The 26,916-nt window shown below is 38.9% G+C and overlaps 1 protein-coding gene across 3 annotated transcripts; it reads right to left on the bottom strand.

Annotated features, from left to right (window-relative positions):
- Positions 1 to 539: 539 nt before the first annotated feature.
- Positions 540 to 26,781, bottom strand: ube4b (ubiquitination factor E4B, UFD2 homolog (S. cerevisiae)). 3 transcript variants are annotated; one of them, XM_065285560.2, is made up of 30 exons: positions 26,693 to 26,771; positions 26,499 to 26,601; positions 24,844 to 25,063; positions 21,597 to 21,732; positions 21,269 to 21,356; positions 20,988 to 21,132; positions 20,683 to 20,908; positions 19,952 to 20,356; positions 19,600 to 19,701; positions 17,961 to 18,090; positions 16,323 to 16,423; positions 15,903 to 16,017; positions 15,461 to 15,544; positions 12,616 to 12,672; positions 12,391 to 12,507; positions 12,185 to 12,283; positions 11,398 to 11,511; positions 11,028 to 11,226; positions 9,511 to 9,649; positions 8,369 to 8,468; positions 6,875 to 7,002; positions 6,675 to 6,773; positions 6,331 to 6,566; positions 6,107 to 6,233; positions 5,833 to 5,977; positions 5,043 to 5,177; positions 3,634 to 3,825; positions 2,843 to 3,017; positions 1,261 to 1,407; positions 540 to 1,124 (listed from the first exon to the last, which is right to left on the bottom strand). In XM_065285560.2, exons 2-30 carry the CDS (start codon positions 26,520 to 26,522, stop codon positions 1,057 to 1,059), a joined length of 4,053 nt encoding a protein of 1,350 aa, XP_065141632.1. In that variant the 5' UTR covers positions 26,523 to 26,601; positions 26,693 to 26,771; the 3' UTR covers positions 540 to 1,056. The 3 variants fall into 3 exon arrangements, with proteins under 3 accessions (XP_065141632.1, XP_065141631.1, XP_065141633.1); XM_065285559.1 differs by having other exon boundaries at positions 26,499 to 26,781; XM_065285561.1 differs by lacking the exons at positions 19,600 to 19,701; positions 19,952 to 20,356 and having other exon boundaries at positions 26,499 to 26,780.
- Positions 26,782 to 26,916: the final 135 nt, after the last annotated feature.

The following is a 26,916-nucleotide window of genomic DNA, read 5'->3' as shown; positions in this document are numbered from 1 at the left end:
TAACCACCTCAAAATTCATGTATATTAATTTATTTCAGCAACGTGAGGCAGAAGTGTTTAATTGTTAACCATTCATCTATATTTATGTTGCCAAGTATTGCCAATCTAATTTAATCAAAGCCAGTATGCATGAAAAAAGTGCAAAAGCTATTGTGTGTGCATTACCATTTATTACAGTTCAAAGACCTGGGTCCAAAAAACCTTGTAGCAAAGGAAGCACATACCTGTACAGTAAAACCTTTTCAAACGTCACTGAAAAACAATTCATTTCCACTCAAGTTGAACAACCGGGGTTAATATTAATAACAAGAGTTGATGGATATTTTTAATCCGAAATCAATTTTGGTGAACACAGAAAAAAACATGGTGTACTGGCATTTGTATGACAATCATGATACAACACAACTTCACATTCTCTCAATCGATCCTTGGTTTTAGGCTCCAATTAGAAAAAAGCTTATATAGAGGCCATACACAAGATATACTGCATCACTCCCAATCTGATGCTCCTCCAACATATTCCCCATCAATCCAAACCAACATGTTTTACATTTAGGACAATCTAGAGCTTTGAATCTGACATACTCCCTTCTTTGTGTTTAAAGGCAGGACTGGAAATGTGAACTACAGTATGTCTACAGCTAATGTTTTGTGAGGATACTGAATGTTCAAATGGAAATACGGGTATTGATTAACAATTTTCTTCCAAATAACACACAAACATAAAATGGATCCCATCCCTCAATGTTTTCCATTTAAAAAGACCCATTTAATTCCAGCAAAACAAAACATTTTGAATATATTAAATTTTTCTAACTGTAAAACTGCCTTTTTGTCGTGGTATGAACTAATTCAAAAATCAAATCCAAAATCAAAATGTTTCAAAAAAGTCTAAACTTTATTATGTTTCAATTTAGAACCACAAGCCTTGCAGACAGAGGCTCAATGAAGAAGATAAAGAGAGGCAAAACAATTTAGGTAACGTCGTATTTTTTCCCATTCAATTCAGTTCACTTCCAGCGTGGTGAAAACATTTCAACTGACGGCAAGCTTGGTTCACTGAGAAAAACGTCCACTCTGCTTCCCTCTCATCCAGGCTTGGATTCGCTCTTTCAGCTCTGGGACTGCAGAAAGAGAAAGAATATAACATTACAGCCGATCTCAACTACCAAAGTGTCACATGTGTGGCTACAGGATGATTACAGACAAATGTCTATCTGTTATGTTTTGTATAAGCACATGTGTGAATGTGTTTGGTACCTGGCTCCAGCATGCTCTCATTTAGAGGCTGTCTGTTAAAAGGATCTGTGGGAGAGTTCAGGAGGTGTCGCAGGATGATGGATCGGTCCATGATGTTGCCAGAGGGCAGCTGAACGGGGTCCGTCATGAGAGTGTCCATCAGTGGATCTAACATACAGGTAGGACGTCATTGTTATTTAATGATCAACAGTGCACTCCTGTTAGTTCATGTTGAGGTATTTATGTGTGGCGGGTTTAAGGGCTCATATGATGTTGCTAAAAGAACATTATTTTGTGTATTTGGTGTAATGCAATGTGTTTATGCAGTTTAAAAGACACATTTTCCACATTGTTGCTCCTCTAAGCCCCGCCTTTTTGAAACGTGTCGATTTTCACAAACTCATAGTTTTGAAAAGCACTATGTGGCTATCCAGTGCTTTGTGATTGGCCGAATACCTCAAGTGACGGAAATGTTATGCAAAATTATTGCAAAGCAGCTCTAGTTAGCAAGTGCTTTCGGCGGTGGCTTCAGCCTCATGCGCTGATTGGCCGGACTCATGACTTCCAACAAATCAGATGGTCGGTGGGTGGGCACTAGATTGCCTTGTTCCAACGTCTCTCACTAAATCCTTGGCTGCATCAGTGTCAAATAGCACATTTCAAAATTACATTACTTACTTTTTCAGCAAATTTGCTTTTAAAATGACCAATGTCGATAATCGGCAAAATGCTTAATATCGACGTCAATAATCGGTCAACCCCTAGCGTGGATAAACCTTTTTCTTTTACAAAGAATATCTCTCTGGGTTTGAGACTTTAATCGAAGAGGGCTGTCACAATGATTAAATAATCATCTCATCACGATTGTTTGACTTCATCGTGATGATTTCAGATCAATGCAATGAATACACATCTTTTTAAAAAACACAAGGGGGAGCTGCAGCGCCTGTATAAATGAGACCGTTTCAGACGCACTCCTTAACTGACAGTGTTATATACTTTATTTATATTTATTTAATTTATATTTACTGCCAGGTAAACCTGGCAAACGCTTTAATTTAAATAATCACAACGTGTGCAAATTATTTTATGAAAAAAAATTAATTAAACGTCAAAGCAATAAAACAGAAAATTAATTGTCATAATTGTCAAAATCCTAAACAGGCAATTAATCGCCACAATTTATTAAACAATTAACCATCAGCCAAATTTCATAATTGTGACAGCCCTAATTGCGACTTTACGGATCTTCTATATGCACGAAATACTTCTAACACTCCAACGTCCAAGAAAAACATGTCGCATCATATGACCCCTTTAAATCAGAACATGATCATTTAAACTTTATAGCAGTTGACACCTTCAAATATTTTTTATGTTACGCTTAAGACACTTGGAAATAATGTGAATTTAACAGAATAGACTGTATTTAAAATGATACAATTCTAGTTATACATTTTATTTTTCCTAGGAATTAAACCCATAAATTTGGAATTGCAGGTATATTGTCTTACCAACAGAACCACAGGAAGCATTTACTGTTTTGGATCTAATCTTTCTAGAAAGTACCAAGGACACACTCCACTTGACTTATGGTACCCACCTTTAAACTCATCTGGGGCGTCACTGTAATCCATCTCAGACTGAGAATTACGGGCTACGATCTCCTCTACCTTCTCAGACAGGAGTTTGAATTTCTCAATAGCAATGGTGGATTTTATGCCCGCCTTTCTCATTTTGGAAATGACCTCTTCAAAGAGCTCCCTGCTGTATGAGCGCTGAATATGAGCAAACAAACAAGAAAGGTGAAATATGCAAACCTGACCAAATTTCTTTATTTAAGGGATAGTTAAAAAATTCTGTCATCATTTACTCTCCTTCATGTTGTTCTGAACCTGTATTAGTTTCTTTCTTCTGTTGAACACTAAAGAAGATATTTTGATAAAAGATGGTAACCACACAGTTGACGGTACCCACTGACTTTCTTTCTTTTCTTTTAAATGCCATGCCAGCTTCTAAGGCTATATTCATGGAGAGAATAAAGTCTAATTATATAAAGTAAGACTAGAAAAGATGACCCACTGACTTCCAAAGCAGTAAAAACAAAAGCTATGAAAGTTGATGAGTATCGTCAACTGTGTGCTTACCATAATTTATTAAAATATCTTTTTATGTTCAAAAGAAGAAAGAAACTCAGGTTTAGAACAACATGAGGGTTAGTTTTTTATTTTTGAGTAAACTATCCCTTTAAGGGACAAAATGTCCTTCTTAGAAATAATTTTTAGGGTCTTTTTTCACCGCCACATTTTGTTTTTAGGTATATATTTTATACTTTCATTCCATTTTTCTTCCCAGCCCCTGATCGAGTTATACTTTTGGTGAGTGACTACAGACCTGGTCATCTGCAATGGCTTTAGCAAATCGGGCACAGTCCAGCTGCAGGTAGATATCAGTAAGCTGATCCAGGAGCTTCTTTGGCTCAAAACCGTACTTTTCTGGGTTTTCAACCTTCAAGTCTCGACATTTAGGCCCACACAGCTGCTGAAGGTTATAGTTCAACATGGCAGCTAGACGAGGGCCTAGTTCCTGTTGAATGCAACGGTGGATGCGTCAGCCATCATTCTAAAAACTAAATGCATTTATGTGCACACCAGGGGTGATTCTCGCAAAATTAGACTTATGAGGTGTCATGAAACATTTTGATAAAAAAAGTAAATGCAAAGAGTATCAAAATAAGAAGCATACAGTTACAAACATCTCTTCATGTACTATTTTGCACAAGATTTCAAATGACATCATACAAACCAATTTGGTTGTTTTTTGTGCACATTTAAGGGGAAAATTTTCATTACCGCAACGTGTCCATGACTGGATTTGGGTTCTTTGACATGGAAATATTTATAATAAAAAAATCAAAAAAATAAAAAGCTTCAGTGCATGTTGTATTATAAACATTTACAGTAAAGAAACATGTGGTACTTGGTGATCATTGGTAAATGTAGAGACAATAATAAGGAATATAAATGTGTCCAAAAAAAAAAAGTCTCATCCTCCGCAACAATTTTTATTCATTCTTTAAGCCCTCAAGGAACTAACATTTAAGAAAAAAAAATTGTTGGAAGGGACATATTTGACTGTGACACTCAAGATGGCTACCAGGTAAGCAGTTCTTATTTTTTCTCTCCAGAGAAAAGTTGAAATTTTGTTCATCATAGTACCTAGACAACTTTTTAGTTCTCATTACCGAAACATGAGTTTGTAAATGCATATATTTAATGTAATATCATGTTGCGGTAATGATAATTTTTGATAATGATTTTAATAGTTCTATAGGAAATATTTTTTAAATCCTCTAAAATCAATGGTTATATTAAGTTCAGACTTTAATCTTATATGTGCAAAAAAGCCTGGACACCTTCTAAATCTGGATTTCGTGAGAATCACCCATATACCCACAGAAAGCAGATACGGCATTGGTTTATTAATGTCAGCAGAACGATCTTTCTCGCACCTCCTCTGAATAAACTCAAAGTTCTGACCCTGGCAGCAGCTCAATTTTCCCTGACGACTATAAATACCTGCAGAGAGCAGAGCGCAGGAGATTCGTTTACATGCATGCAGCAGATGACAAATCTGCATGTTTATATCCAATCATCAAAGCTACATTAAACAGATTTCACTATACTGTAACTGTACCTGTTATGAAGGTTCTTCCCTTATTTGACTGTCCTGCTATGCTCACATACGTTTATTACGACAAATTACAAAATATGGTTAATTAACGTGTTGGTTTTTGTACTTACAGGCCTCAGGAAGGGCTTCTGGACCTTTTTGGTGAGGATATGGAACATGTCTACCGTCTCTGTGGCTAAAGCCAGGTAGGAACGTGACACCCGCTCATCCTGAGTCAGCTGGGATTGACGCCTTTGCTGCTGATCCTGAGGATCAGAATAACAATGCTTTGTTTAAAGGGGACATTACACAAGACTTTTTTTAAGATGCCAAATAAATCTTTGCTGTCCCCAGAGTACATATGTGAAGTTAAAGCTCAAAATACCATATAGATAATTTCTTATAACATGTTAAAATTGCCACTTTGTAGGTGTGAGCAAAAATGGGCCGTTTTTGGGTGTGTCCATTAAAATGCAAATGAGCTGATCTCTGCACTAAATGGCAGTGCCGTGGTTGAATAGTGCAGATTAAGGGGTGATGCTATCCCCTTCTGACATCACAAGGGGAGCCAAATTTCAATGATTTATTTTTTTCACATGCTTGCAGAGAATGGTTTATCAAAACTAAGTTACTGGGTTGATCTTTTTCACATTTTCTAGGTTGATAGAAGCACTGGGGACCCAATTATAGCACTTAAACATGGAAAAAGTCAGATTTTCATGATATGTCTCTCCTTTAATATCATTATCAGGATGCGGTCTCCTCCTTTTTATACAAAATACAAGTTGTTGCTTGTAATGTCTGATGTGCATGTCTTTATGGTGAGTTGTAAGATGAAGTAGTGATGTATCATCCATCACCGATTATGCAATTTAATGGCTTGGCAGTTAAATAATGGGTGTGGCTGTTATATCTGCTAACCCTAGGCAGAAGGTCCCACTGCTCTTTGTTCTTCATCTCCTCCTGGATCTCATGGATGCGTCTTAGAGACTCCAGACTCTCATCCAGCAGGAAAGTTGTGTCGTTAATCAGCATGTTGATGTAGCGCACAAACTGCTTTCCAGAGCTACGTAATGAAAGAAAGAATCAATGACTTATCTCATAATTAGATGAAGGGACTTCAATCTCAAAAAGGCCAAGTTTCATCCAATCAATATTGTCTAGATATATCAGTTCATAATAGAGGCTCACTTACTTGAACTCCTCCAGAAAGGTCCCTTGATGGCTAATGTTTTGCCACAGGCTTTTGAATATGGTGCTGATGTGGTAGCGAATGGTAAACTTGTCATAAAACTCACTAGTGGCTCCAGTGTGCTCCACATCTAGGAAAATATATTTGAACAATTAGTCTAAAACATATATAAATTGCTTAGATTAAACCAGTCTCCTTGGTGATCAACAGGAAATGCCCCCTTTTACCTGTGTAGAACTTCATGAGGGCGGGCACGAGCTGATTGATTGACAGCTGGTGGTTCTCCATCATCTCGAAGAACCTCTGGGTGCGTGGCTGCACTGCTGGGTTGGTGACAAAGAGCACCTCCACCAGCTTGGCGATCAAGTATGGATTCTTTATGTAGTTCTGACTGCAAATAAAGACCACCAGGAAGGTCACAACGTCTTCGGTGCATGGCTCGTAAAGGACCTGGGGAAAGTACCTAAGATACAAAAATCTGGATCAAACACTCAATATCTGGCATGATGATTCCACACAAGGAACCTTTGAATAAATATTGAACTGGAATACGTTATGGCTTTAAACGTACTGCACAATAAACAGCAGGAACTCGGCCACATCTTCAATGTAAAACTCAGGCAGTGCTGCAAAGCTTTTGGGAATTTCTGGATTCAGAGGCAGGCTAACGCTGGATGGAGATAAAAACACAGGAAATCAGGACAGGGTGTCATCTTGACCCTGAATAACACATATATTTATATATAAGATGATGTCAGTAAGGGTACTGACTGTGGATAGGCAGGCTCCACCATGCGCAGGATAAGCTGTATGACCATACTAAAGAACTGCAGACATCTGCGCAGCAGGTTCTCGTCCAGCAGCCCTGCATCTGCGCAGGCTTTAGAGCGTACCAGTTTCTGTTAACACAACAACACGGAATGATTTTAAATATTTAGACATTTTGGACAAATTATAATAAATGACCTGTAGGGTATTTTAAGCTGAAACTTCACAGACACATTCTATGCACACCTGGAACGTATATTAAATCTTGTACAAATGGGCATAATAGTAAGGGTGTCACGATTTCGTTTTTAAATCAAAATCGATCGAAATTAAGTCACAACCTCGAACTTTGAATAAAAAAATTGGAATCGTCGATGCTGCATGCCCCCATTTCACATCCGGTCTGCTTGCCAAGAGGAAAAAACACACGTGTTGAGTGCTGCGAGTCAACCTCTTTTAACTTTGCTAGCTACGGTAAGTTAAAAGATAGCAAAGATAGCGAAACTTCGCCCCGGTGGTAACAAGTGTGTAGAAAGAGGACCGTTCCTACGTTGTTGTATGTCAACTGATACTAATTAATGTCTTTGTGTCAGTTTATTGTTTACAATGGTCCGCAAATGTGCGTTTTATATATGTAACACGTGACCTCCCTACGTCACTACGCATTTACGTTAGGTCACGCTGGACCGGACCTAGACGAAAAGTTGTGGTTTAAAAGAGCATATTTTTTATTTTGTTTGTCAAAAATGACAATCGTTTCACTAGATAAGACCCTTATGCCTCGTTTGGGATCGTTTAGAGTCCTTTGAAACTCCGTTGAAAAAAACTGTTAAGTTTTGAGTTAAGTATTAAATGTTGGGCTCTATTAAAGTCCATTAAAATGAGAAAAATCCTGCAATGTTTTCCTCAAAAAACATAATTTCTTCTCGACTGAACAAAGAAAGACATCAACATTTTGGATGACATGGTGGTGAGTAAATTATCTGGATTTTTCTTTTAACAAAATGGAATATTCCTTTAAGAGTTATGAAAACAGCATTTAAACATGACTTATTTGGGTATAGTCTCACAATCTTGTCTGACGGTAATAAAAGCGCGTTTTTAAGGTGCAAAGGAATTTGACAGAAATTTTTTTGTTTAATCAGGTATGTGCGTGTACCATATTTTTCCACTGGCAGCACGACTAACATAGCAGGGCATCTCTGGGTTCAAGGTCAGATATTAAATTTCATAAAAGTCTAGTCTAAAAATGGCATAGCAACCTGTTATTTAAAAAAATAAATATCGAGAATCGAATCGTGGCCTTAGAATCAAAAATGTAATCGAATCGAGGATTTGGAGAATCGTGACACCCCTACATAATAGGTACCCTTTAACGCCAAAGACTGAAATCAAACATTAAAGCTACTAAATGCTCAAGAAAGTCTAAATGAATGAATATAAAATATTTCATAGAGGCGTTTGATAGTTGTGGCTTGAAAGAGACTCTGCACTCACCTTCAGCTGTGCTTTACATCTCTTCAGCATTTCCCGATGACGACTGGCCAATGGGGAATCTTTCCACTGGTTCTCACTGTTCTTCAGCTCCTCAACCGATCTGTAACACACACACACACACACACACACACACACATTTAGGCATTTGATCAATGACTTTCTGAACTTTTAAGAATTTTAAATGAGCACTTACTTTTCTTTTGCTATTGCTTAACTTGTACTATCAGTGTATATACAACAAAACCCAGAAGCACTTTGTCAAAATATTTTTTTCTATTTATTTATGAGTAAATTTTACTGCTATTGATTTTTAAAACTTGTATAATGAAAAGAAAATTACTGAAAAAACATCACAAGGAATATTTCTGGCTCATTGTTATGACTCCTGCCACCAGCAGATGTCACTAGTGATTAACCAAGAATGTTGCATCACGATAAACAAATTTAAGTGGTCTAATCCAGAGGCGTCCAGTTTATTGTGATGGACACAGCAGTAATAAAAAAGCTTTTATTTCAGGCATTAAGCCAAACAAAGATATGACATTTAAGCTACTCTTCAATAGTGCTACAACCTACAAACTTATCTTCATCACGAGACACAAAACAGAGCCGGATTAACCTGTCTCATCAGAAAGAGATTAAAAGCTTTTTTAGAAAGCATGACAGTCTGTCATATCTACAGCTGGCTATCTCACATCATCGATAAGTAATGAAAATATAAGCCACAAGTCAGAGTATCACAATAACTACCCAATTTGTTAAGCATAAAACATTTAATCACAAATCAAACATCAGAGATCTCTTCTCCTTAAACTACACAATGAAGCATATTCATGCCAAAGTGTGACAAAATCTACATTTGGACCCTTACATATGAAGCCCACGGGACTATACGGTGTCCCATTGTCCTTTGTACAATTCAGTAGGACACTAACAAGCACACCCTGTGACCTTGAAACTGAAAAAGGTTTCGGATGGTAACTTTCATTATCTTTTACAAAACCCTAAAGTCAAGCATGTTGGTAACATTATTACACAATTGGCACACACTTATATCCAAAATGACATGCATATACAAAGTATACATTTTTATCCTTTACCACTGAGCTGTACAGAAGCGCAAAAGCATCTGTGTGGCTCACCTGTTTAGATCCCGTATGGCCCTCAGTCTGCGTATGTAGCGACGACAGCAGGGCAGGATGGACAGGTGATGTGCGTGTAGCGTCAGGAAGAAACACTCAGTGGGAAACTTCGGCTCTGGAAACTTAGATGAGTCCGAATCTGCAGAATAACAACAAGAACGTTAAATAGAGGTCCTGGAAACAGACGCCAAACACCTATTATATGGAAACCTTTTTTATTGGGTTAAAGGGATAGTTTGGCCAAAAATTATATTAAACCCATGATTTACTCACCCCCAAGCTGTCCGAGTTGCATATGTCCATCGTTTTTCAGACAAACACATTTTGGGATATTTTAGAAAATGTTTTAGATCTTTCAGTTGATTAAATGTAATGTTACAGGGTCCACCCATAGTCCACGACCTTCAAGTCCAAAACAAGTGCGTCCATCCTTCACAATATAAATCCAAACGGCTTGATGATAAACAAAGGTCTTCTGAGGGTAATCCGTGCGGTGTTGTTGTAGAAATATCCATATTTAAAACTTTATTAACGAAAATAAATACCTTCCGGTAGCGCCACCATCTTAGTCGCGTCCGCATTCAGGATGAGAGCTTACGCAGCCTACGGAGGCTACTCTGCTGCTGCTCTGTGCCCCCGCCCTCCGAATTTGTCATACGTCACTAAGAAAAGTGCGTACACTACGCTAATACTCTCTCCTGAATACAGAGGAGTCTAAGATGGCGGCGCTACCGGAAGTAGGGCTGTGCAAAAAATCGACTGCGATTATCATGCGCGTGTCATCAGTAAAGCCGGTTCCGTGATTAGTATTAAATCGCCATCAGCTGCTTTCAGATGGAGCGGCATTTATTAAACAGACCCGTAGTTCACCGAGAAGCTAGGCAAAATCGGGTTCATAATCGAGGAAAATCGATTCCGATTTTCTATGCGATTTTGCCTAGCTTCTCGGTGAACTACGGGTCTGTGTAATAAATGCTGCTCCATCTGAAAGCAGCTGATGGCGATTTACTTCTAATCACGGAACCGGCTTTACTGATGACACGCGCATGATAATCGCAGTCGATTTTTTGCACAGCCCTAACCGGAAGGTATTTATTTTCGTTAATAAAGTTTTAAATATGGATATTTCTACAACAAAACCATGCGGATTACCCTCAGAAGACCTTTGTTTATCATCCTGGAGCCGTTTGGATTTAATTTGTGAAGGATGGACGCACTTTTTTTGGACTTGAAGGTCGTGGACTATGGGTGGACCCCGTAACATTACATTTAATCAACTGAAAGATCTAAAACATTTTCTAAAATATCCGAAAATGTGTTTGTCTGAAAAACGATGGACCTATGCAACTCGGACAGCTTGGGGGTGAGTAAATCATGGGTTTAATATCATTTTTGGCCGAACTATCCCTTTAAATGGCTTCGCCAAGAGCACCTGCAACCATTTGGTTAGACACAGAGATCTTTAACCACTAGGATACACCGTGATTCATCTTTTCAAGAGAAAAGCCCGCACTTACGCATCTCCGTGAGCCAACTCTTCAGCTCCTCCATTGTGGCTTTGAGTCTGGTTTCTTCTGGGCTGACGTTCAATCGACACTTGGGGTGAAAGATGTAGAGAGGATCCACCGTGTCCAGCTTGATCTTCATACTCAGCTGCTGAAGCACCCACAGGAAGTTCATCATGAATCCGTCTGTGGACACCAGCTTATCATCAGTCTAAAACAGGGGGAAAAAAAAGAGGAAAACTATTAATGCACAATTATTGCAACATTTCTCAAGCTTGAATGCAGTCTCCATTGCCTGTTTAAACCATTTTTGCTCACATTTTAGAGGCTTGAACCAATCTGCATTTAACTAGCCAAGATGGAAGAGACTTGCGCAACATACCTGCATCTGAGCCTTCTTTACATTACGGTTCACCAAAGCTGCCATGTAGCTCAGAGCTGCTTCTCTTGTTTCTCCATTAAGCAAGATGTTGTGCAGGATTTTAAATAGATCACCCTGGCAAAGTATACAGCAAGTGTTAAAGGGCCCATATTATGCAAAAGCCTTTCACAAGATGTTTGGATGTAAATGTGTGTTGGCAGTGTGTGAACATAACCCCCACCCTACAATGAAATAAAATCCACTCATTCTTTTTTTAAATCCCCCCATTAAACCAAAGCGGTCTCATTAGACATCCTATTTTGATTCTCTTGTTTTTGTGATGTCATACTGACAAAGCCCCACCTACAGTCACTGACTGCCTGTGTAACTTTTGCCAGAAGCTTTTTTAAATTTGTTTGTTAGCAAGCTGTAGCAGCAATGCAGCTAAAGATACTATTGTCTCAGACTGTATTCACAAGAAACAGATCTATTTTTAATAGAAAGCTGTAGCTCATTTGCATTTAAAGGTACAATTAAAGACAATTTCTTGCATCTGTAGGGTATTTTGAGCTGAAATTTCACAGACACATTCTAGGCAAACCTGAGACTTGTATTTTATCTAGAAAAATTTTTGGTGTTGGAATAAAATCATTATGATTTCTTGATCTAGGCCCTTAGGAAGCACCAATAAAAGAAAATATAAAACACACAAAGACCCTTTACTTGCAGTCATGCTCTAAATAAAAAAATCCTCAGATTGGCCCAGTTCAATATAAAGCTATAAGCAGTTGATGGTGTGATATCTCACCCTGGCAGACTCCAGATAGTGCTGAAGCGTCTGGCTGACCACACGAGTGTTCTCCATAGTTATGGCAGGGCCTGAAAAGTACTTGTCTCCCACTTTAGTCTAAACAACAGAAGAAGAAAAATAAAGCACTTTGTTCCATCATTGTTCTTTAACGTTGTACTTTACATTACATTGGTCTGATTTGTCTCATTAGTGAAATGACTTACGTCATCCTCTGCGAACACAGAGAGACTAAAGAAAGATCCGAGGAAGGAGAGTCTTTGAATTTCTCTTCCTGTACCAGGACTGAGAGGGTCAGGACACCATAATGGCAGAGAGGTCATCTAAAAATACACACAGATAAATATCACAGGCGTGACTTAAGATTATTAACAGCAACCTCTGTAAACCTGCGTGTCTTGAATTTTTCGTTAGCTCCTGCAAAAACCTACCAAACTGCATATGGGGTGAGTCTTCCCAAACTTGATTTCACAAAGCTCAGCTAAAGCCTGTAAAACAATGAAACATCAGTGAGAGATATAAATAAAGCCTGTGAAAAATACAGAAGAACGGTCTGCTGTGTAAACATATCTGGGTCGTACCCGTTATAAATGTACATTTTCATGTCAACCTAATTTGTTGTTAGATTTCTTTTTTCTAATTATTTGATACAAATTATTCTATATTATTACACGGCTTGCTGGAATGCTTGCTTCTGATTGGCCAGATGTGACATTTGCAGGTTTGTTTTTCCAACAACTGCTTAAAACGTATAAAGTAACCCGGATGCTGCAAATAATTTTGACAAGTACATTTTAACATTACACAAAAATGTAATATAAATATGTCTTTTAACTCTTTCCCCGCCATTGACGTGTTATCTCCCAATTACCCAATTTATGAAAAAAAAAATGAATCCAAACCTTATTTACTAATTTTAAACACTGTGTATGTTTTGATAATCATTTTGAATCTGATCTCTAAGAAAATATCTTCACAAAAATGCAATTATTTCAGCTTTTTGTTTCTGGCAGGCAACTTTTCAAAAAATGGCTGGCGGGGAATGAGTTAAAAACATATTTGACATTATATTTACAAATTATTAAACCAAATAATGCGTTTGAACATCTGTAAGTAAAGGGTTTTTCCTTACCGAAGATCTGCATTTGTTTAAAATGAGAAAATAAAATATTTCAAATCAATATTATATGAGTATCTTACCTTACTTATGAGCTAAATAGCAGTGTAATAAGCGGGATAATGTACAGGCAGCCAGTTGTTTTCACAAAATAAGCCCCTTCAGTGTCATACTTGGTCCTGATCACACTGTCGGGACAATTTTTTGCGATAACACCCTGCTGCCTATACATTATCCTTAACTTACAATACAAAAATTTATATATTATATTTTATATATATATATATATATATATATATATATATATATATATATATATATATATATATATATATATATATATATATATATATATATATATATATATATATATATATAACAAGACATTTTTACATTTTTGCAAGTTACAGAGCTCAAACGCTAAAGGCCGATTCATACTTCTGCATCAGACTTATGCGTAGTGCACCTCTCCAAGAATACATCAACTCTACGCGGACCGCAAGTGCCGTAATATGCATCCTCATATGCATTTCCACTTAGGGCACTAAAAACAAAGATGGACCAAGGTAAAGAGTGATATTTAAAAACTTAAAAGCTGATGCTTATTTAGCAACATGTCTCTCAGTTTTTGCCTTGATACCACAGGTTACAGCAGTAAGGGCGCACTCACCCCGGATTTCCACCGACTGCGGAGCAGCTGCAGATCAGCTCCGCTGCGTTACGGCTCCGCACTCCGCCGTCCGTCAATACCCACCAGATCCGTATTTGTTGCAGAGCGGCTGCGTGCTGAAGTGACGAGGACCCATGAGGTCTCGCAAATTCACGTGAAGATCGCGCGATACCTAGTTCTGTCTCTGCCCATTATTCTGTTGAATTATGACGTTTTTACAAACCAGCCCAGATCACAACACGAGAACTCACGTAGACAGAGCAGTACATCATATCCATCCAAAATTCAAAAAATAAGAAGGCTGCTAAACCATTTATTTATGCTATATCTTTAATGTATTTATTTGAAACTCCCACTGGCTCGGTTCTTGTCTATTATTTGTTGTTTCTGTATTAATGACTTTATTTGTGTGTGTTTGCAATGTTTGTATTGCAAATATTTAATTTAAAAAAACACGAGTTCTCGCGTATTCAGGTATGATCACGCGATAAAGTCATGGCTCCGCCCTGCGGAGCTGTCCGGCATCCGTCAAAAATAGAAGCTCTGCGTATCTGTGCCGGAGGGCTGCGGATGGCCGGAGCTGTGACGGATTCGGAGCGCAGTCAGTGGAAATACACACATTGACTTGAATGGAAACCAATTGACTCCGCCGCCGTTCCGCAACGGATCCGCAGCCGTTCCGCAGTCGGTGGAAATCCGGGGTCACACTATCCAAACCAAACCGCGCTCGGGCGCGTTTGACCCCGAAAGCCTGGTTTGATTGACTAGTGTGATCGCTCTGATCTGTGCCCGGGTGCAGATTGATTAATCGCGCCGCGGCCGGGTTGCAGAGGTGGGCCGGAGCGCGAAAGGCTGTGGTGTGAGCGCAATCGCGCCTGAGCGCAATTCAAAAGGTGAAGACGTCAGTTGCGCGACCACTCACCTTCATCTGCCTCGGTAAAAACCTTTTGATGCGCGCAGCGGGGTTACGTGAATGTCCGAGCTGCGCACGTGACACATCAACTAAGCAATATGATGACATGTGAGAGGGCTGTCCGTAATCGCGCACCGAACGACTCCGAATAAAAAACACAGACTTATCATTACGGTGGGTTCCAGTGTTAAGAGAGCGCTTTACTTCCTGCTTTTTTCAAAACAATCGAATCTTAATGACGAAAGCTCGCCCGGACTCGGATCGATAAAAAAGTACAGTGTGAGTGCGTGCATTTGGGGGAGTAGGGAGGGGTGACAATCGCGCTGGGGCATGGTTTGGTTTGGATAATGTGAGTGCGCTCTAACATGCACATGGACACTGCCTAATAGTGCCCTGAATAATGCACACAGACGCAGATATGATACAGACTATGGTGTATGTCTGATGCATTAGTATAAATCAGCCTTAATGAACAGGAACATCCTATTTAACAGCCATAATTTCACAGGCTGCATTTGTTTGGATTAAACCTCATATCTCAGTATGTTTTCAATAGCACAGCATGCAGTCTCGTACCATCAGAGGATACTTGAAGTTGTCACAGTCAAATGAACACTCTCTTGAAGCTTGAGCAAGCCCTTGCAGAATAGGAACGAAGATCTGAAAGAACAACAGCACTGATCAGAACAACAGACTTTTTTTGGGATATATGTGTTATTATACTGGCAGCCAATTACTTATTCCTTAAATTACCTGTTGTGTCATGAAAGATTGATGCTGATAGACAAAATGGCCACAAAATGGAGGTAGGCAACTTATAAATGTAATATTACATTTAGTTATTTAGCAGACGCTTTTGTCTAAAGCGACTGGATTAACATACATTAAGTATGTCTAAATAGACTACATGATCTACATATAAATAAACATTCTTCGAATGCAGAACTGTCTTTCCCACCTAGAAACACATCAAACACGTTTAATATCACATATTTCTATAATCTGCTGCAACCCCCACCTGTTTAAACACATCCTCCTCCTGGTGAGTCATGCGTACCAGCTCCTGGATAAAGCCGTATGGAAGGTTCCGGCACAGCATGTAGGGAACCAGCAGGGAGGGCTGTAGTGGGGCCCTGATTGATTGAAAGGAAATTGTGCATTATACTTTAGTACCCAAACAACAAGTGCAAAATTAGTTGATTCTTTTCATGCTGATTTTAAATTGTGCGCTTGACGTTTCTCAAAATATCTTCCTTCATGTTCATCAAAACGAAGAAGGTTATACAGGTTTGTAGCATCATATAGGTGACTAAATGATGACAGAAGTTTCATTTTTTGGTAAACTATCCCTTTAAAGTTTGTTTATGATCTGCGATTTCTCTCGAGAAACCACACACATACATTTTTTGTGATTTGATCATAAGATTACGTTACTGACCTGGGTTGTGTGAGGGCACCTTGAAGCACAAGTGCAGCGTGGGAAATACACTGGGAACGTATGTTGCTCAGCAGCTGACTGACAACTGGTTGACTGCACACCTGAAACAGTATAACATAACACCTAAAATGAGACTTACAATGACAACACAAACAATTTAGAAGCCGGCCAAGCCACTGAGGGAATTTCCCTGTGCTCGGAGATGTTTTTTGCTTTTACTTTCACATTTATGCCTCTCCTCTGGCCTACTGACAACTGAGATAAACAACTTCAATCAAAAGCAGTTCCTTATCATTCACACTATGCAGGAACTACAAGAGATTTAAAAGCAATGCTATTATGCATTGTGACACTGAACACATATTGAACAGTATTATACTGTATACAGCCAAGAAAAGGGCAATTTTGTTTATATTTCTTCCAAATTTCTAACAAAAATAATGTTGTTGTTGTTTTTTTTACAGAAACCTGAAACCAGGCAAACTAACAAAAAGATGCAATGTTTTCAGATCTTAAAGTTTATATTCATTTTTAAACAACACATAATGCAAATATTTTACATGTATTTTAGGCACAATTAAAAAACCCTGCTTTTTAATTTTCCATGTGTCTTCGTCTTCTACATTGCTTTTGGGTGACTTAATGTCACTCCTAAGGTTTGCTTTTGTTGGAATTCAACAGACACTGGGCTAAAATGGTCACAATACAGAGAGAAATGATGATTAAAGCCAAATCTAGAGTGGTCTCTTAAAGGGATAGTTCACCCAAAAATGAAAATAATGTCATTAATGACTCACCCTCATGTCGTTCCAAACTCGTAAGACCTCCGTTCATCTTCAGAACACAGTTTAAGATGTTTTAGATTTAGTCCTTAAAAATCTACGTACAGTTTACTGTCCATGTCCAGAATGGTAATAAAAACATCATCAAAGTAGTCCATGTGACATCAGTGGGTCAGTTAAAATGTGTTGAAGCATCGAAAATACATTTTGGTCCAAAAATAAAAAAAATGATGACTATATTCAGCATCGTCTTCTCTTCCGCGCGTCTGCTGTGAACCACATGAATAAGACTGAAGTCACGTGACTGCAGTGACGCTGCTGACGTGTTATCTGGTACGCCCCAGCTGTTGTTTTTTTTTGTGTGCCCGAGCTTCGTTTCTGAGGGAGACGCATGCTGCGAGTTTGAAAAAAACAAACACTTCGCAAACATATCTGAGGATCCGCGTCACTGCAGTAACGTGACTTTAGTGTCGCACATGCGCTTCACAACAGACGCGGAAGAGAAGACAATGCTGAATAAAGTCGTAATTTTTTTTATTTTTGGACCAAAATGTATTTTCGATGCTTCAACACATTCTAACTGACCCACTGATGTCACATGGACTACTTTGATGATGTTTTTATTACCTTTCTGGACATGGACCGTAAACCGTACATAGATTTTCAATGGAGAGTCAGAAAGCTCTCAAACTAAATCTAAAACATCTTAAACTGTGTTTCGAAGATGAACGGAGGTCTTACGAGTTTGCAAGACATGAGGGTGAGTCATTAATGACATTATTTTCATTTTTGGGTGAACTAACCCTTTAACTTTATCCATGGCTGTATATAATTATACAGAATTATCAGCAGCTACCTTTGGGGCTTTCCTCTCCTCCATACCAACACTGTCAAAACGCTCGATGAGGTAGTTCAACATCTCAGTCTCTTTACAGGACTCCATGGTAAATCGGTCACCAACCATGCCCCCTCCAGTTGCACCCACGCTATAGAGAGAGAGAGCGAGGGGATTTTTTTATATTTTTAAGACACAGAAACGCCCTTCTAAAAGGGATTTACACACTTGGGGGTTTCAAAAGTATAACCACAACCACACTGCTTCACCCCTCAAGAGAATGTCTAGAGTTTCTCAATTCTAAGCTTCCCGTTTTTAACTGTATAAGACAACATGGCCATCAAAAACCATACGAAAATCTAGTATAGGTAGAGTTGGGAAATATGGCAAATATTAACTTTATATACTGTACATACAATATATTTCCCTGGCAATGTATAACTGTACTAAAGCATATTAAAGGCAGGGTGCATGATTTTTGAGAAACGCTTTGGAAAAGGGAGTCGGGCCGAGTACCAAAACACACTTGTAGCCAATCAACAGTAAGGGGCGTGTCTACTAACCGACATTGTTGCCTTTGTTGCGTATGTGTGGGCGGGTCTATCAAAAGAAGGTCCAGATTCTATTGGGGTAGGGGCGTGTTTGTTTAGGTGATTTCAAATGTTAAAATTGGCTTTCAGAGATCATGCACTCCACCTTTAAAAACAAGTTTAATTTTATATTTTATCTGCCAGGTTTAAACCTCTAAAAAAACTAATGATAGATTTGATACCCTTAATACTATAAACAATGTAAGTGATGGCACAAACAAATCATGAATCAGTGTTTTAAAACAGATTCACTAAAGCAGATGGATTAAAATAACTTTGTAAGAAATATTTTTAAAAAATCGATGGCTATTTTAACTGAATGAAAAATCAAGGCATCGTCAAAAGACAATATTCAAATCTGTCATTTGGACTGGGTCATATTGCTAAAAAAATATTTTAGAGTAATGGTTAGAACACACTCAACCAACAAACCAAGCAGTGTTTGGTGATCAAATAAACTGATCACGTCTTGACATGTTATCATGTAAACAAAAGCAGAAGCTTTCAATAAATGAGATCTGGAGGCCAATAAACATCACGTCACGTCGAGGCAAAAAAGGAGACAGACAAGTTAAAATAAAATCGATTAAAAGATCAAAAGCAGGCCTCTCTCTCCATCCCTCCTGCAGATGTTTGGTCATGAGACGGCATGCGTTAGTGGACTCTAGTGTGAGCAAACACTCCACAGCACGCTTCTGACTCTCTTATTAGTTTGGTTAAACAAGTCAGCTAGCAAATCTCCTTAACCAGCCTAATTTGAATGCTTGCCAGTCAGTACTTAAAAACACAGATATCCTGTAGCACGTTTATCCTGCAAGAGAGTTTGAAGGTCGGATGGATCATATTTCTGCTGCAAGGACTTAAAAATCTTCATGGAATTGACAAGATTCCATCCACGAAAAGTGAGAAAAATGCTGATTCCTATCTGGGATGAGATAATCAAACTTTGCCCATCCAGACTACATCTGGCGTATTCTTTTGGGCGTTGCTGTGCCGATGCTGGGCGCGGCGGACTGCTGTTAGTGGCCAGGCGGCACGCTGAAGCATGCAACACACGTTGGCACAGGTACCTGGACCCAAACTGAACCGCAGAAAAATCCTCCTCCTCTGGTTCTTCATCACTGCTATCATGAGACAGGTCGGACAAGTTGAAGAAGAGGAGGGAGAAAGGACTGGTGTGGCCGTGGTGCGATGAAAGGAAAGAAGTGTTTGAGAATGGAATGACACAAACAGGCTATATAAACAAGACTAAAATGGACTGAACAAACACTGGAGAACTACGCAATGGATTTGCTAAGCTTGAAAAATTTAAATTATTTTTATGACACACGCACATCCTTATAGATGTCATGTTAGGCATGCAAATGTAATGCTTTTACATTAAGTGGGCACAACTGCACATCTAACAGAGTGAAAAGGTACCTAGATGACATCTGAGCAGCTAGCACAGTTCTTCTGGCCACAGTGTTGGGGGAGCTGGGTGGAAGGGGTAACGGCACGGAGGAGCTTTGATTGGCACCGTGTCTGGAGGAGGGGCTAGAGGGCATACCTGTGGTTGGCGGGGGCGTAAGCATACCGGATGGGACGGATCTGGGGTTTGGGCTCGTGGGAACAGAGGGGCTAAGGGTGTAGGGCCTGTACCTCTGGGAGATGGGCACAGGGGCAGTTGGAGGTATAGATGGGAGTGTGGTGGGAGTGCGAGAGACTGGAGGACTGGGGGGAACCAGAGAGGCTGCTGTAGAAGGGGTCGGAGGAGCCGGTGGGGCAGTTTGGGCACTCATTCTGGCAGAGCTTGGAGCTAGAGGGTTTGGGCTACTACCGTAAAGACTGAAAACAACAGGGATTGCACATATTATGACATACTGAAAGATAAAATACAGTTTATTGGATAGGTTTGGAATAACATACTAGTATTACTATTGATGAAGCATATAGTATGCGTGCTGTGCACAGTATCCAATTTACGTAGGAAGTATACAGTGTATAACATGCTAGAAATCTTGCGATTACCAAAGAAGATGGAAACAAAGAAACAGCAAATAAGAAAAATAGTACAAAAACAAATACATTTGGGAATGTGAGATGAAGTTGAATGTGAAAATGTTCCCATTAAAAGGACATTTTGGTGTAAATTTCTAATTTAACACACTTGCCTGGACAGAGAGCTGGCACCGAATGAACCTGCGCAGGGCATCATGGGACTGTCACTCTGGCTGGAGGGCGGGACGAGAGTCAGGTGACGATTCGGGGATCTGGCAGCAGTAATTGGCTGAGATGTGGCGGTCAAGCTGGCAAAGGGGTTACAGTCACGCGTACGGGTGGACATCATAAGAGCCTCCATTAAAATCTGGCCAATCAGGTCTTTGAAGTCAGAGTAAACTACGAGACGGAGAATTGTACTTTGATTACAGAAATGACATTTACCCCATACCCCCCATATTTCTCTGTAACTTCATACCATCTCTAGGATTCTTCTGAAATTCAGCAGCAAGTGAAGGAAGGAAGATGACATCATGGTCTTGCTCCTTCCAGGAAACACGCAAGATCTTACATATGAGCTGCAAAGCCTGCTCTTCAGAGACGTCAGGATTAGATAAAGAGTCCTGCAAATTATAACATCAGCATCATTTTTCACCCATCGTCCTTTTATTAATTTCTTCAGTTTGTATACAGAAACATTGTGATTGAAATTATATTTTGTGTGATGGCTTGGTCCAGTAGAGCTGTACTGCTGGTTACCTTGTCAGACAAGTTTCTTTTCTCTCTGCGGTCACTGTCTTCCACCTCCATGTTCTCTATTCCTGAGTCCACATCAACCTGGGACATGCTGAAGATCACGATAACATCTAATTTAATCGACTGCTCTCACTCAACTTTAACAATGCTTATACTTTTTGCAACTAATGAGACAAACATTATATGCAGTTTCTGAAGTCTATTTACAATGAGACATCTGGCATTCAGTGAGTGAGACAAATACTTCATCTCCAATAGCGTTTCATGTGTCCCAGCCTCTTTCGTCTTTGATTAGGAGTTTCAAGCGGACAAAGGTTCACAGATGTCTCACCTCTTCTCGCAGGAAGCTGTGTCAATGTCCATGCTTTGAGAGCGGGACAAAGATTGGGACTGTGTCTCCAGGCTGTTAGATGGTGAGCTGGAGAGAGAGCTTACCCCCTCGCTGCTCTGACTGCGGTAAGCAACCCCTGCAGTAATGGACAGCACAAAAGGAAAAACATAAGTATCTTTTCTTTAAAAACACTCTGCTTGCACTGCATCATGGAAAACATTGAGCAAGCAGTAAATGAGTTCAAGAAAACCTTTTGGAAACTTTTGTGCAGTGTTAACAAACACAGCATATGTTTAGTCAAAAAACAAATGTGAACACAAAATCGTATAAAAGATTGGATTTTGCAAGTTAACAGTGTTGTCAAAATTGTATCTTAAAGTAAAAAAAAATGGATAGCTGAGGCTGAATCGAGCATATGTATTAAAGGGATAGTTCTCCCAAAAATAATGTCATTAATGACTCGCCCTCATTTCGTTCCAAACTCGTAAGACCTCCGTTCATCTTCGGAACACAGTTTAAGATGATTTATATTTAGTCAGAGAGCTTGTTGACCGTTCATTGAAAATCTACGTACGGTATACTGTCCCTTGTCCAGAAAGGTAATAAAAACATCATCAAAGTCGTCCATGTGACATCAGTGGGTCAGTTAGAATGTGTTGAAGCATCAAAAATAAATTTAGGTCCAAACAAAACAAAAATTACGACTTTATTCAGCATCTGTTTTTTCCGCGTCTGTTGTGACGCGGATGACATGTTATCCAAAGACATGTTTGCGAAGACTGTAAATGAAGCCCGGGTGCAAAAACAACAACAACAAAAAAACTGCTGGGGCGCACCAGATAACACGTCAGCCGCGTTGTATGTCATGTGCGTCACTGCAGTCACGTGACTTCAGTCTCGCGCATGCCCTTCACAACAGATGCGGAAGAGAAGACAATGCTGAATAAAGTCATAATTTTTTTTCTTTTTGGACCAAAATGTATTTTCGATGCTTCAGCACATTCTAACTGACCCACTGATGTCACATGGACTACTTTGATGATATTTTTATTATCTTTCTGGACATGGACCGTAAACCGTACATGGATTTCAATGAAACGTCAACAAGCTCTCGGACTAAATATAAAACATCTTAAACTGTGTTCTGAAGATGAACAAAGGTCTTACGAGTTTGGAACGACATGAGGGTGAGTCATTAATGACATTATTTTCATTTTTGGGTGAACTATCCCTTTAAGTGATTAAGTAAGAAATAACTGCTGAAGACACAGGCTTAGAACAAACTCAAGCTTGTACTTTTGCAATGAACTGCTTTTTAATGTCACACCAAACTGAATCTGAATAGGTGTGGTACATGGACACAAGACGTAGTTGTTCCAAAGACAACACAGTCCAGCTCAAAGCAAATACACTTTCCATTATTTAGCCAGCAAAACAGGCTCATTGTTAATTAACCATGAAAAACACAAATGATTTAACTTTATGGTATCACAATGACCAGTGCAGAAAAGTAGCGAAACTTGTTTTCATCAATTGAGTCATACACCAAGTTAATAAAAATCTATATCATCCAAACTCCAAAAAACCATAAGAACCGACAGGCACAGCACAAGAGCGATTCGAAGAATCATGCAGTCATCAAATCTCTTTCAATGCGCTCTCGCTGTACTTTGATGTAATTCGCCTGTCGGTTCTTGACGAACACACCCATAGACTTTCTCCATCAAAATAAACACCCAAAACATTAATATGCTAAAGCTTGTTTAATAATCCCTGGACCAAAGCAAAAGGTCCTTAAAGGAATATTCCACTTTCATAAAAAAAAATCCAGATAATGTACTCACCCCCACGTTATCCAAGATGTTTATGTCTTTCTTTGTTCAGTCAAGAAGAATTTTTTTTTTTTTTTGAACACCATTCCAGGATTTTTATCAATTTAATAGACTTTATTTCAATGCGGTTTAAAACTGCAGCTTCAACGCAGCTTCTAAGGGTTCTAAACGATCCCAAACGAGGCATAAGGGTCTTATCTAGCGAAACGATAAAAATATGTACTTTTAAACCACAACTTCTCGTCTTACACTAGCCGTGTGATGCGCCAGCACAAACTTAAGTAAGGTCACACATGATGTATGCTAAGCTACCGCTCCAGTGTTAACAAGTGTGGAGAAAGAAGATCGTTCCTACGTTGTTGTATGTGGAATGATACTAATTAATGTCTTTGTGTCAGTTTATTGTTTAAAATGGTCCGCAAGTGTGCGTTTCACATATGTAACGCGTGACCTTTCAACGTTATTACGCAATACAAAAGGTCGTGCTGGCGCATTACACAGCTAGTGCTGGACAAGAAGTTGTGGTTTAAAAGTACATGTTTTTAATTTTATTGGCAAAAATGACTATCATTTTGTTAGATAAGACCCTTATGCCTCGTTTGGGATCGTTTATAGCCCTTTACGCTGCGTTGAAAATGCAATTTTAAACTGCATTGAACTGCTGAGGTTCAAAACAAAGAAAGACCAACATCCTGGATGACATGGGGGTGAATATTCCTTCAATACTGTAAAAATGAAACCAAGGAGAACCTTAAACACAGCTAACATGGCACACTGACCTAAAAAATAAATCGACTAAGAGACGGTGTAATCAAGACAAAAGATTATAACAGAGTGAAATGAAGCTTGTGTGTCTGTGTCCTGGGTTAAACCTTTGCCAGGGCCTGAGCTACCTCCAGTATGACTCTGCATTTTTCTCCAGAGCAATACACAGCGGGCAGAAAGCACCTACCTTAATATAAACCCGGACTTAAAAACCTTAAAAAATGGGATGTTGAATAAAGCAACTAACATCACTGACCTGCAAGCAGAGTATGCCTCATATACTCAACAATAAAGTTTTATTCACAACACATTCGAAGTAAAGACTCACTGTCCCATATTAACATATGCAACATTATCACGCAAAAAAAAAAATTCATGTTGCAGCACCCCAGAGTTGCAGATAACAAAGGCGCATTGGTCAGCCTGGTCTAGATGTCATATAAAAATCATGCTAAATGTATTAAAAATGTTGTCTTCTCAGGTTCTATTAAGTAAATTATTAACTCAATGACAAAATGTTGAATACTATCTCATTGAATAAAATGATAAACGCATCTGCTAAATGAATCAATCTAAATGAGTCAATACGATGGACTTTTACCTATAGCCCTATAACCCTTCCTGAAGGAAAAAGCCAGCGAAGCACTAACCTGATGCCCCCATCGGAGAGGTGGCAGGAGTGACATTTTGGGCATTAAGGCCCAGAGTGTGAGATGAAGCTGGTGGGACAGACTGTGATGGGGCTCCAGAGGGCCCGGGTAAGGGTCCTGGAGGGGTCTCTCTCTGTGGGGAGGTCAAAGGGGTACTGAGAGGGGTGCTGGGCTGAGACGTCTGCCCTCCGGCTAACCGGGCCAATCGCCTTCTTCGAATCTGAACGAGACAGATTAATCTTATTATAGATCAATAATTAGCACCTGTTTACAGTCTGGTCTCTAGTTGGCATATACAAAGGCAAAAGATTTGTAGGAAGATCTTTTTCTTTAACACTTTAAGTTAAATTACATGACATTAGACTATTTCAGGGATTTTATTTGGAGAAGACACACTCATGGCTTTAGCTTCCATGGCAAATACTGCCAGTAAAATGCCAAGGACATAAATTCGTGCAGAAAGGCAAGACCCAGTTTGAACCTGCCAATGATGTTTCATCTCTATTCACCAAAGAAATAAAGGTTTCACAGCTCACATTAAAATGAATAATTGTACCTACATGTAAGCAGCCATAATAATAATAATAATAATTATTATTCTAATAATTATAATATAGCAAACACACCAATAAGGCTACATATTTTGAAAAGTTGGAAAGTTCTGCTTTAAAATACTCAAACGGTTTGATGATGATTTTTACACTTTCAAGACCATTTTAAAAATAATGTGTCAAATGAAAAAAATAGTTAATTATTAAGCAAGCATGGGATCTATTTATTAAATCATTAAAATGAACAAGTATCATAGGTTAGACCTTATTTGCTACAGCAAAAAAAGGCCCCACTGAATAAACCAAACAATGAAATTCTGTAAAAAAAAATAGCAGCAAAAAGTGTTCAAGATTTAAAAGCTAAATGCTTAACATATAATAAAACACCAAATGATATTAAAATAAAACGACTTTATATTAAAAATGACGCTTGAAAGCACTGACAAACAAACAAGCCCATTGATTTGACGACTGACAATGCTTGTTGCGCATGATTTCGGTTTCTATATCAATATGCATGCTTTATTAACTTTAGTGTCAATAATTCAATATTTTACCATAACTGTAGTTGTAATTGATTAAATATCACATCCAACAATAATAACATTTATTTACACGACATCTTTCAGCCATTTTGATTTGCCAGTAAAGAAAACCTCCACAGATAAATATTAACTCGTGCATTTTCCAGTCGACTTCAAACGATAGATTATGATGATATTGTTAGATTTATATTAAAGAGAACAAAAGCAGATGGTCGAGGCGTGTGGCAGATCCCGGTTGGCAATTTATAACTTGCTAGCCAGCTGACATGAAATAACCAAATTTTTCACTATTTCACGTCTATGTCGGCACTGAAGTGGCGTAAAATGATGACTCAAACCCAACCATATATTTCTATGTGAACTAAGTTAATTTAATCAGAATTTGTGAGCTGTTGATTAGCTTGTGCTCTGCTAGCTTATCCAATCATTGCTGCGATTGTAAAAAGGGTGACAATGACAAGCCATTACACCTTCAATAAAACACAGAAACGTAACAGTCATGCCATGATGTGAACTGTTTCGAGCAGATTTGCTAAAAACTATGTGTAAATACTCTTACCTCCTCGGGACTGAGCTGCTCCATCGATTTTCTTTTAATTTTCAGCTTAATTATGTTGCTAGCCAGTCAGCTAGCTGCCTTATAACCAGCAAAAGTGCATAGTCTGAAGCATAAAACAAATATTAATAAGCGGTGATTGTCTAATTTAAATCTTTCTATTAAAACATCAAGCACGCGTGGTTGTTTTTCCTGACCAGGAAACGTTTTCTTCGATTACTGTGGAGAAGGTAACAAACACAAAAGTATTATTCGTCAAAACACCGACGCGGCCATTTTGGATCTGGAATCACGTGACGTGAGATCGACACATTCTAGGCTGCGGCAGTTCAGGAAACTGATTTCACTGCTGGGGAGACCTCAAGGGATTTGTTTACTTCAAAGCAAAGTTTAATTAGGTTAACTGAATGGCAAAGTTTAT

This window comes from Paramisgurnus dabryanus, chromosome 21 (assembly GCF_030506205.2).
Source record: "Paramisgurnus dabryanus chromosome 21, PD_genome_1.1, whole genome shotgun sequence".
Taxonomy (NCBI): Eukaryota; Metazoa; Chordata; class Actinopteri; order Cypriniformes; family Cobitidae; genus Paramisgurnus; species Paramisgurnus dabryanus.
This window is presented reverse-complemented; position numbering and strand designations above follow the sequence as displayed.

What these genes read in the sequence shown, in the direction of transcription:
- ube4b (XM_065285559.1), bottom strand. Translation starts at nt 26,522, where the DNA reads ATGGAGCAGCTCAGTCCCGAGGAG. An exon ending in ACTTCAAGTATCCTCTGATG is followed by an intron (nt 12,673 to 15,460) that starts GTACGAGACTGC and finishes ATTGTTTTACAG; the next exon opens with GCTTTAGCTGAGCTTTGTGA. An exon ending in GCCATACGGGATCTAAACAG is followed by an intron (nt 8,469 to 9,510) that starts GTGAGCCACACA and finishes TGTGTGTTACAG; the next exon opens with ATCGGTTGAGGAGCTGAAGA.